At 37.7% G+C, this 12,220-nt stretch overlaps 1 protein-coding gene across 2 annotated transcripts in view; it reads left to right on the top strand.

Moving 5' to 3' along the window:
- Positions 1 to 6,246, top strand: part of RRAGB (Ras related GTP binding B) — a 44,431-nt gene extending 38,185 nt beyond the window's left edge. For both annotated transcript variants that reach the window (XM_021932759.2, XM_021932760.2), the window contains 4 exons: positions 855 to 977; positions 3,307 to 3,398; positions 4,680 to 4,795; positions 5,718 to 6,246. In XM_021932759.2, the coding sequence (XP_021788451.1) occupies positions 855 to 977; positions 3,307 to 3,398; positions 4,680 to 4,795; positions 5,718 to 5,815 (429 nt within the window). In that variant the 3' untranslated portion in view covers positions 5,816 to 6,246. The remainder of the gene's footprint in view (positions 1 to 854; positions 978 to 3,306; positions 3,399 to 4,679; positions 4,796 to 5,717) is intronic.
- The last annotated feature ends 5,974 nt before the right edge of the window (positions 6,247 to 12,220 follow it).

The following is a 12,220-nucleotide window of genomic DNA, read 5'->3' as shown; positions in this document are numbered from 1 at the left end:
TTTATATTAAGTTTTATTCAACAAGCACTCATTACATACCTGCTTGATGCTGTTGGATACACAAATGACTAAGACCAGGTTCCTGCCCTCTTGTAGGGGAGAGAAGAACAAAGTACACTTTACCAGACAAATTGGAGTCAGAGTGAAGGAAGTATTATAATGAAAATACAAATAAAAGAGCCTATAAGAATAGAGGGAGAGTGTGGTTAATTTCAACTGCTTACATTAGTCATACTCCTGGATGAAGTCAGTTTTAGGCAAAAACACAGTAGACCATTTTGAATTCAATTGGATCAATAACTTATGCAGATAACAACAAACCTTTGGGAATGATAATGCCACTAGTTTATCTTTTAATGGTATATTATTCTATTGAGGGGAGGGGCCATTTGTCTATGTGGCTCTGCTATTTTCATTAAATTGATTCTTAGGTATATGTTAAATATAGCATAATTAGGTTCTGATCTTTAGAGAAATCTACACTGTTGGGCTTAAATATTTGTGACTAGATTAGGAGCTTTTTAACAGAGTAGATCATATTTTTCAACTTTTTTCCTAAGGCAACATGATGGCATTAAATATTTGTTTGCTTTCAATTATCAATGGAAATAAGTTTCTCCAGCATTTTACAAAAGTGTTTGAACTTAAAAAAAAATTCAACTCAAGGATAAAAATCAGATGCTAGCTTCATTTTCTCATTTCATTTGTGTTATATCATATTTAATGTCAGTATTTGTTTGGGACTGGATTATCATCATATTTTGCTGTCCACATGTTATAGTGTACTTACTAATTTCAAAGGTCTGGGACTGACTAGCTGTTAATAATAGTACACTGTGTTTCTGTTCTGTTAGGCTTGGTCCAGCATAGTTTATCAGCTGATTCCCAATGTTCAGCAGCTGGAAATGAACCTAAGGAACTTTGCTGAAATTATTGAAGCTGATGAAGTACTTCTGTTTGAGAGAGCTACTTTTCTGGTAAGAACTTTCTGCTTTGCAGATGTACTTCACACTGTACCTTCTTTGTTTTCAGCAACAGAGAACAGCATGTCACTACTTTCACGAAGAACCTTTTTCCCTCTTGTCAACTTCAGCATGTACAGCCTTATTTATAAAATAGCATTGTCAGCAAGTGACCTGAAAGAAGGAAGCCCTTTGGTGTGTAGCTCTTTAGAAGTTAATGAAATTAGATTTTTGCAGGTATTTCTTATTAGTGAGTTCAGATTATTGGCTGGGTGCGGTGGCTCACACCTGTAATCCCATCACTTTGGGAGGCCGAGGTGGGTGGATCACCTGAGGTCAGGATTTTGAGACCAGCCTGACCAACATGGAGAAACCCCATCTCTACTAAAAAATACAAAATTAGCCAGGTGTGGTGGCACATGCCTATAATCCCAGCTATTCAGGAGGCTGAGGTAGGATGGAGGTTGTGGTGAGCCGAGATTGTGCCATTGCACTCCAGCCTGGGCAACAAGAGTGAAACTCTGTCTCAAAAAAAAAAAAAGAGAGTTCAGATTATTTATGCTAATAACTGTTCATTTATGTTAAAGGATTCCTATTTCCTGTGGACTTTTATTATGAAATGTGGCATATTTTCCTTTTGAGAAAACTCACATCCTATCCTTTTCTCTAAAAGACTCATTGAAAACTTTTAATGTAGAAGAAACGTTATGGTCATCTCAGTGACATAATTAGGAGTTCACATGAAGAAGTGGAGAGGGAAAGAAGCATGTTGGTATTTCTATTTTTCTTGTAAATTGAGCTTAGCAACTATATTAGAGCCTACTGTTTGTATAACCCTGAAAGGGGGATGCAAAAACCAGTATTGTATTTGTAAATACATTTTAAAAATAGCAATAACAGAAACTAATTTAAGATGTCACAACACACTGCATAAGTAATTGCTAATTAGCCTTGGTAAATGTAACTCTAAGAGCCTTTCCCAGTAAATAATTTGTTTCTGGGCCCTGCCAATGCTTGGTGATGTTAGAAACAATACTTAATCTCTAGGGGCTTGTTTTCCTTCTACAAATATCTAGATCGTAGATTTATTGTGCAGATGAAAATGGGACACAGGAACATTGAGCACCTAGCAAGCCTTGGCATTTAGCTGGCAAACTATTAAATATTGATTCCTTTTGCTACTATAGCAACAGGGCAGAGAATCTAAAGTACAATTTTCCCCTCTTCCTTTGTGGAAATATTATTTGTAACCCCGAGAGTATTTGGGAGCCATCCTTCTAGCTGGTATAGATGGGGCAAGGAGTCCTAATTAGAGTATCTTTCTGTCTCAGCCCACTGACAGAGGTCACTTGCTTGGAATTGTGCTACCCTGAGCCTGTTTTTCCTGCTAGTGTGAGTAACCATGAGCAAGAAAGCTATTCTGTCTTGATGTACGTGGCAGGACCGAAACCTGCTTCAGCAGTATTCCCCTACTATGTCTGCCACACATGGTTGTAGAGGTTAACCTAATATAAGCTCCCTGTTCCTCACTAATAGTAACAGGTAGTTTTTGTTTCTCTTGAGACCAAGTTTAGATGTGACTGAACATTTTCACTGAGCGGGGTGAAGTCAAGCAAGGGGGATTTGTTCTTCCACTGGTATAGAAATTATGTTTTGAAATTTTCACATTGTCTCATGGAATTTCCCTGTGAGTTTTCTTCTGGTGAGTGACTCAGTTTTGCTTCCTACTAGACACTCTGCATCTGTATATTCAGCCTATAGGTAATACTTGTGTGGTTTTATTAAAATCTGAAAAAGTTAGAAAAAGTATTTTCAGCTGGTGTGGATGTCCATCCTGCATAAGTTCATTTGTAAATAGTCCTCAGGGATTGGAATCAACCAGTTAAGCTTTTAAAATATAATTCCAAAAGCTATTTGGTTAGCTTGGGCTTTTTAAAAATTAAACACGTGAAGTATACCTCAAGAAAAGCTAGGAATTTTTATGTTTTTCTTTTTGATTTGTACTTTTTAAAAATCGAAGACTATCATGTGAAATATTGAAATAAAATGAATATTTAGTGATAAAAGTTAGAAAAAATAGCAGTGAACCAAAATAGGCAATACGTAAATGATTTAATAAAATTATAACCAAACGGTACTAGATGGGCCATCTGAATGGATGTTGAAATCACACAGAATGTTGGTAAGATACAGGACAGAGGAAAAGAGACAATAAGCCAGGTGCCAAGTCTACTCTACCCTAAAAACCAGTGACCAAGGGACTGACAAATGTCTGCTTTGAGGAGTAGCAGAGGATGATATGACTATTTTGCATGGATTCAAAGGACAATATTCTTTTTCATAGGTAATTTCTCACTATCAGTGTAAAGAGCAGCGTGATGCCCATAGATTTGAGAAAATAAGCAACATTATTAAGCAGTTCAAGCTGAGCTGCAGGTAAGAGATCTTGTATGAATGATCTGTTTATCTCTTGAAAAAATTATTGTCATTTTTTAGAAGTTCAAGTAACTATAGTTAACTGTACTTCTATATTCAGAATAGTTCCTTCAATCAAAGAGAAAGCTAAATTCTAAGGGGCCTCCAGTTGACTGAAGTGCAGGTCCTTGTCCTTTAATGCAAACTCAGCTGGTACAGAAGCATATGAAAAATATCCAAACAGAATATCTTTTTGAGATGATTGATACTATTTGGGAAGAAACAGAATATCCAAGAGAGTTTTGAAAAAGAAGAAGGAAGGAGCATTTGCCTTACTGAATACCAAAATTTAGTCTAAAACTACTACTTTAAGTATTTAGTATTTAACTGAATTAAAATAGTGAAGTACTGATTCAGAAATGGTACAGAAAAGACAGTCTAGAAATGTTTAATCATGTTGTGTCAGCCATTGTTAAATAAAATTTGAATCATAGCATTGCGAATCTAGGAAAAAGGAATGGCTGAACACCATAATTTAGCAAAGATTTAATAATCAAAATCCTTACTCTGATAAAAGTTTGATTCCAGAACAGCAGGAGTAAGCTTACTCTCTATGCCTTAGCACACTTTGAGACTTTCTGGAATGTTTATGCTAACATTTTGAAGAAGAAATAGCCAATGACAAGCAAATATAGTTGCCTTGTTTGTTTTCAAAGAAAAAAGGTCATTTCTTGAATTTAAATGTAACACTGAAAAGATGTAGGCTTTAATCTCAATGATAAGGAAATATCAACTTAAGATGCTTATTAAATGTTGAAGAAATCTTCTGAAAATGATTTTAAACATGGATCTAGGTCTAAGCCAATTTTCATTTCACAGTCAGTTTCAAGTGCTTTAGGCAGAGCACTTGGTGGCATGCACCTCTGTAGTCGCAGCTACTTGGGAGGCTTAGGCAGGAGCCTAAGACTTGAGCCAGGATTTCAAGGCTGCAGTGAGCCATGATGGCACCACTGCACTCCAGCCTGGGTGACAGAGCGAGACTCTGACTCATAAAAAAATAAATTGAAATTGAAAAATTTTTAAAAATCAAGTCCTAGCCCACTTTTGTCCCAGTTACTTTTCAAAACATGTTAAATTCAGTATAAGAGTTTCCTTGGAAAAAATAGAGTTAGTGATTAACAATCTTAATGAAGTGGTGAATTGAGGTATAATGCTATAAAAAAGATGTTTAACATAAATGATAAGAGCTTGTTACAGTGTTATTATTTCATTCTTTAACCACTTTTCTTCTTTTTCCTATAGCAAGCTGGCTGCCTCTTTCCAGAGTATGGAAGTCAGGAACTCTAACTTCGCTGCTTTCATTGACATCTTTACATCCAACACTTATGTGATGGTTGTGATGTCTGATCCATCCATTCGTAAGTTTAAACTTAGCTGACCTAGCTTCAAAGCCACATATTCTTTAAACAATTGTCCCAGAGGTAGTACCTTATTAGATACTTAAAAGCTGTTTTATAGTGGAGATGATTGCACAACAATGTGAGGGCACTTAATCCCAATGAACTGTATGCTTAAAAATAATTTAAATGATAAACTTTGTGTAATGTATACTTTACCACAATAAAAAAAAACTATTTTAGTACTAGTGGTAAATAGTTTTTATTTAATACACTTATATTTTAAAGCTTAAAAATAATTTACCCTCTAGTGTATTACGTTTTTCTTCATGGGAACTTCAAAAAGCAAGTCACTAAATCCAAGAATTTTAAAGAAAAGAGAACCCAAATACATGATTTATGCTGCATCTGGTATAGATTTTTAAAAGACTAGTCAATCTAAGCTCTTAAACTATTAAATGACAAACTATTTTATATGTCATTGCATATTCCTATGTACCATATTCTCATATTTCTGTTATGGTCATGAAGGGGTGTTTGATGCTTCCATACCATAATAACCATGACTATCACAACCATTGAAATAAAGGTTCTTGCAGTATTTTTCAGGATGGTCCCAGAGTTTAAATTAATTTCTCATCCATTGGCTTTTGCTACTTTAAGTTAATATTAAAATATAACATAAATTTATGGGTTTTATGTTGTTAGCTCCAAACCAAAAGATTTTGGAAATTTATTTTGGAAATTTTGTGTTTAGAATATGAATAAATCTTCTGCTTATTCAGAAAAATTAAACCTTGATAACTTGGGACCTCCTATTCCTGTATGTTCTCTGACATACATTGAGGGATTTGGCTCTCTTTTGTTTATTTGTTTTACTAGTCAGACATTCCTTAGGCTGCCCATACTTAATTCTGTTGGGTGTTTCCGCCCCCACCCTCAGCTTCTGCAGCTACTCTGATCAACATCCGCAATGCCAGGAAACACTTTGAAAAGCTGGAAAGAGTGGATGGACCAAAGCAGTGTCTTCTCATGCGCTAAACATTGATGAATGTTGTTTCACACAAAAATTAAAAGTTTCCTAATTAATGTTGTATTCATATATGTAGGCTCTGAAATGTTGTGATGCTTATTGCTTCTGTATTTCTTCTCTACTCCCTAGTCTTAATGTTAAACCCTGAGTGCTATTAACTTCAATAGCCATTGAGGAGTTAGAAGATGAATTGTTCATGAAGTTGGTGTTACATAAAAGTAGGTGATATGTAAGTTTTCTGATAACAAGGTTCTAATAGTGTTTAAATGTACTGGCAACCTGGTTCCAATAGTTGTGTTTGCCAAAGCCTTTCTCAGCATCATCTTGTATTCCTTATCAGACAGTAAGTAACCTGTAAGTTTGGAGTATTACTGTTTTCTCAGCATGCATTAAAAATATTCCTTAACTTCAATTGTAAATAAACTTTTGCTGTTAGGGATTTCAGTGTCTGTTTTTCTTTTCCCTGTTTCTTCAACTTTGTCCTAAGAAACAGTAAAGGAATTTCACAGTTATCCTAGGTGAAGGGGACCTTCTGGTTGGGAAGGCACAAAATAAAGTTGGATGGGAAGAATGTAGCCAGATTATGGCCTTAAAGCGAGCCAGAAGAATTCAGATATAAGACATCTAAATGTGATAGGATATAGGAAAGCATTGTGGGCCTTTGAGCAAGGGAATTATGTGAAAGCAATTTTGAAAGAAAGTTAAGCTAGACCATATGTACTGACTGATGGCAGCTGGGGAAACTCTGGTAGTAATCCATGCCTGAAGTGTATTGAAAGTCTATTCAGGATGCAGCTGGAGAAGGAATGCATAAAAAGTAGGGGGGGGGGGGGGAATAGGATTTATGAGGTCCAGGAGTGGTTAATTAGGTGTAATTTCCATAACACTTAATGAGATGTACCTTCATTATTCTATCAAGCAGTATTAAAACCTTTTTCAAGCTGGCAGTTGGCTTTAATTTTGTCCCCTAAGGAAAAAATGAAGCACGGTGAACTGTGAGAAATGGAGTTTGATATCACAAAGCCCTAACCTTTTCAGTTTCCATTTGCAGGAAAATAGAAGACAGAACCATTTAGGGAATCTACAGCACCGTTGACAGTAGACTCATCCCATTTCTCCTTCTCCATGTCATAAAGGAACTTCTTCTAAACCACTGGTCTCTCACCTTTTCTCACCTCAGTTTAATAGTCCCAGTTGAGGGATAAGTAGAGTTTTCACTGAGCAGCAAAAAACATGTTTTTTTTTTTTTTTTTTTTTTTGCTACATGACCTGCATTATGTAGACTAAAATTCTCAACTTGTAAAACAATTTTATGGGAGTATTTCTATCAATAGCTGTGTTAATCTTCTGCAGAAGGAGAGATTTAAGTATTCCAGAGTCTTTATCCTATTAGCATCTAGGAAAATGAAAAGAGTTCAGGAAAGTGAAAAGAGTCATTGAACAGGGGTATATTCTGTGACTAGTAATGAAGTGGGATTCACTTCTAAATCAGACATTCACACTACTTGAATGTGTTCTTTTTAAGGTGGATAGATATTGATACATATAGAGACATTAAATTAGATGAGCCCAGAAAAATCATAAAGTTATATCTTTATCCTATTTGCCCTTAGTTCATTCAATCCCTGCTCAGATTATAGTTATAACTTGGACATGGATGTTTTGAAAGTTTAGACAAATAAGGTTCTGATTAGACTTAATCCTTCTTATGGTGATGGCCAGATAGCTGTCTTTGTCACTGAAGGCAAAAGAGTTTTGAGATATCTATTTATCCAAAGATGCAGTCACTTTGAAACAGAAGTGGAATCAGGTGGATGGTGAAGGCATGCACACAGAAACAGATGGAGAATAGAAATCAAAATTAGAGATGAAATGATACAATGAAATAATGCTTTTTATAGGCCGTGTTAACTATGTCAGTAGGATAGGGCAGTGGGTCTCAAACTTGAGCATGCATCAGAATCACTTGGAGGGGGGCTTATTAAAACAGATTGCTGCCCCACCCCAAAAGTGTCAGATTCAGCAGGTCTGGGGTGAGGCTCATGAATCTACACTCCTCACATGTTGCCAGATGATGCTGATCCTGCTGGTCCAGGGACTACACTTTGGAAACCACTGCTTTAGGGAAGAAAAGAGGAAATGTAGACATGGAAACAAGTATGGGAAAAACATGTGTTCACCACTTTGGCAATAATGAAGTGAAGGCATTATACCAAGTATGATATATATGTTTTAAACCACTGATTCTCAAAGTGATCTGTAAGTTTGAGAAGCACTGTTGTAGACAAAAGCAATGCCTGGGAAGCTTGTGTTTCGTAAGTAATATGTTCATGTGGAAACCCTTGCTAATATAAAGAGACTATGGGTACTGATTTGTATCGGGACGACCTAGCTTGTTGCAGTTTCATCCAGCTTTATTTGCTAACTCAATAGGATACCAAGAAGAGTTAGGTGGATTGCCAAATGAAAACGGTGCTATCCTTTAGTTGAGTACTTACCAAGTGTCAGTGCTTTATAAGGATTATTTCAGTTAATCTTCACAAGAACCCCATGGCATAAGTACTATCACTGTCTCCATTTTGAAGATGGGGAAACTGGTCTCAGAGAGAATAAGAAACTTGCTAATAGTTACTGTAGTAATGGCAAAGCTGGGATTTGAATTCAGTGTAACTCCGGAGCTCATGTACTTAATCTTAACCTTGAAGTTATATGGCCTTCCTGAATGTAAGGGCCTATTCAGAGTGGAGAGTATGAGGTGCACCCAGATGTGGTACCTCACTGTGAGATTACCACTATTTGGCTACTTTGAAATAGTAAAGCAAATGCTCGTGAACCTATCTTACTCCTGGTTTTACTGGAGCATAGGAAGCCTTATCACAGTAGGCAGTACAAAGCAGTCACCAGGAAAACAAAGCAAAAACCCCTCCAGCTTGAAGGATTTAGGTCAAACCTAAACAGTTTTTTAATATTTAGAAGTTTTGTCCCTGAATTAGGTTTCTGTAAGCAGTTATAGCCTCTACTTCTCTGGGGCCATTTATTAATAAAAATAGGAGGGAGAAAGTGTGTAACTTTATAACATTTTTAGGTCTCTCCCAACAGTGCCTTGCATAGGCCAGTTTAATATTTCCTGCTCAAATTCCTGACTCTTGATTATAAAGCAAGAAGTGGTTAGGGCCCTCCTGTAACCCTCACTAACAGAATTTCTGGCCTCATTAATTTAGTCAAAAGATATTTTTTCAATACTTACTATGTTTCAGACACTGTTTTTGAAGCCCAGGATATGAGAGTGAACAAAATAAAGCCCTTGTACTCATGGAGTTCATATTCTAGGAAGAGGAGACAGACAACCAATTAAGTAAACATAATATATTAGGAAAGAGATATATGAAGAAAACTTAAGCAGTAATGTGGGAAGGGGCTGGGGCAGGCAGAATAATGGCCCCATGGAGGATTACATCCTAATCCCTGGACCTATGAATATGTTGCATGGCAATGAGGAAGTCAGGTTGCAGATGGAATTTAGGCCACTAATCAGCTGCCCCCAACATAAGGAGATCATCCAGGTTTATCCAAATGGTCTAATGTAATCATAAGGGCCCTTTAAATGTGGGAGAGGGAGGTAAGAGAGTCAATGTCAGAATGACTTGCTGTGAGAAAGACTCAATTTGCTGTTCTTTGCTTTGAAGATGGAGGTAGGGGGCCATGAGCCAAGAAATGTGAGCAATCACACTAGAAGCTGGAAAAGGCAAGGAAACTGATTCTTACCTAGAGTCTCAAGAAAGAAACAGAGCCCTGCTGACGTCTATATTTTAGCCCAGTGAAACCCACATCAGACTTCTGATATCCAGAACTATAACATAATTAATTTTTATTGTTTTAAGCCACTAAGTTTGTGGTAATTTGTTAGAGAAGCGATAGGAAATTATATTAATCAGGGTTCTCCAGTGAAACAGAACCAATAGGGTGGGTGTGTGTGTGTGTGTGTGTGTGTGTAAAAATGTATTAGAAATTGGCTGACATGATTCTGGAGGCTGAGAAGTCCAAAGATCTGCAGTCAGCAAGTTAAAGACCCAGGAGAGCCAATGATGTAGTTACAGTCTGAGTCCAATGGCCAGAGAACCAGGAGAACTGATAATATAAGTTCCAGTTCAAAACCTGGCAGGCTTGAGACTCAGAAGGAACCAGTGTTTCAGTTCAAGTCTGAATGCAGGAAAAGACTGATGTCCTGGCTCAAGGCAGTCAGGCAGGAGAAATTCCCTCTTACTAATGGGAGAGTCAGCCTTTTTGTTTATTCAGGCCTTCAGCTGACTGGATAAGGCCCACCCACATTAGAGAGGGCAATTGCTTTACTCGGTCTACCCATTCAAATGTTAGTCTCATCTAAAAACACCCTGACAGACACACCTAAAATAATATTTCACTAGATATTTAATCTGGGCACCTTGCAGCCTAGTCAAGTCAACATGTAAAATTAACCATCAGAGAAACTAAAACAGGGATTTATTTAGTTAGGGAGATCAGAGATAGCCTCTAACATGAGATGACATCTGAACAAAGAACTGAATAAAATGTGAGAGCCATGTGTATAGCACGTTAAAAAAAAAAAAGACATTTTAGGCAGAGAAAACAGCAAGTACAAAGTCCCTGAGGTGGGAGGATCCTCAGAATATTAGAGAGGCAGCAGCAAGGCCAATGTGGAGGTAAGAGTGGTAAGAAGAATAGGAGATTAAGGTGAGGAATTAGATAGACATGGGGTGGGAGAGAAGACTGTGTAGGACCCTTTAATCAATTGTAAGGATGTTTGTGTTTACTACCAGTAAGATGGGAAAGCCACTAGAAAGTTATGAGCAGAGGGGTGATGTGATCAGACTTACTTTTTAAAAAAGATCACAGCTAAAGAATAGACAATTTGGAGATAAGAGTAAAAGCAGGGAGACCAGTGAAGAAGCTATTGTGATACGTAATATTAGGTATCAACTTGACTGGATTGAGGGATGCCTAGCTATCTGTTAAAGTATTGTTTCTGGGTGTGTCTGTGAGGGTGTTTCCAGGAGAGATTGACACTTGAGTCAGTGGACTGGGAGAGGAAGACGCCTTCAGTGTGGGTGGGCACCATCCAGTCGGCTGCCAGTACTGCTAGAACAAAGCAGGCAGAAGAAGGGGGATAAAAGCAGCTTGTTTACTGAATCTGCTTGTTCTCTTGCTTCCCATGCAATGCCCGATGCTTGGCTTCCTTTCCTCCTGCCCTGGGACATCAGACTCCAGGTTCTTTGGCCTTTGGACTCTAGAACTTGCACCAGCGGCTTCCCAGGGGGCTCTTGACCCTTTGACCTTAGGCTGAGGGCTGCACTGTCAGCTTCCCTGGTTTTGAGGCTTTCACACTTAGACTGAGCCATGCTCCTGGCTTCTGTCTTTCCCCACCTTGCAGATAGCCTATTGTGGGACTTTACCTTGTAACTGTATGAGCCAATTTTCCCTAATGTGCTCCCCCGTGTGTGGGGGGAGCATATATACACACATGAGGGAGCATATGTATGTGTGTATACACATATACACAGGGGAGTACGTGTGTGTGTGTATCTCCTGTTGTTTCTGTCCCTCTGGAGAACCTTGACTAATACAACTATTAAAGTAATAAGTGAGAGATGATGGTGGCTTGGCTTGGGTCAGAATGGTACCAGAGGAAGTGATGAGAAGTGGTAGGATTCTTGCTAAGTTTCTAATGCCACATCAACAGGGTTTCTTAATGAAGTGTATAGGAGAAAGAGGAATCAGATAACTTCAACGTTTTTGGCTAGAGCAACTGGATTAATGAAGCTGCCTGAAACTGAGAATGTTGAGGGAGAACCTGGCTTAAGGAAGAAAACAAGGCTTGGGAGTTTTGCACATGGTATGGTAAGCTTGAGATACCTGCAATACACAGATGGAGTTGCTGAGTATGAGTATGAATATGAGTATGATGCATGAGTGTCAAACTCAGAGGAGAGGTTGAGCTACAGATTCAAATTTAGTTTTGACATTGGATGAGATCAACTCAATGGTGAGTGTAGATAAAGAAAATAATTAAATAGTTATTTAAAATTTATAAAGAAAGGAGGAAATAGCTTGCCACAAGCATTAGAATAGATAGCTGATGTAGAATCTCAGACTCTTGAACATATACAGTTGTGCGCCACATAATGACATTTTGGTTAAACAGATCACATATATGATGGTAGCTTCCTAAGACTATAATGGAGCTGAAAAATTCCTATTGCCTAGTGGCATTGTAGCCATCTAACATTGTAGCATGACACATTACCTGCCATTGTGTTATAATTGCCTACAATATTGAGTACAGTCACATGCTGTACAGGTTTGTAGCCTAGGAGTGATAGGCTATATTATATAGCCTAGGTGTGTACTAGGCTATA

This window comes from Papio anubis, chromosome X, assembly GCF_008728515.1.
Source record: "Papio anubis isolate 15944 chromosome X, Panubis1.0, whole genome shotgun sequence".
NCBI classification, from domain to species: Eukaryota; Metazoa; Chordata; class Mammalia; order Primates; family Cercopithecidae; genus Papio; species Papio anubis.
This window is presented reverse-complemented; position numbering and strand designations above follow the sequence as displayed.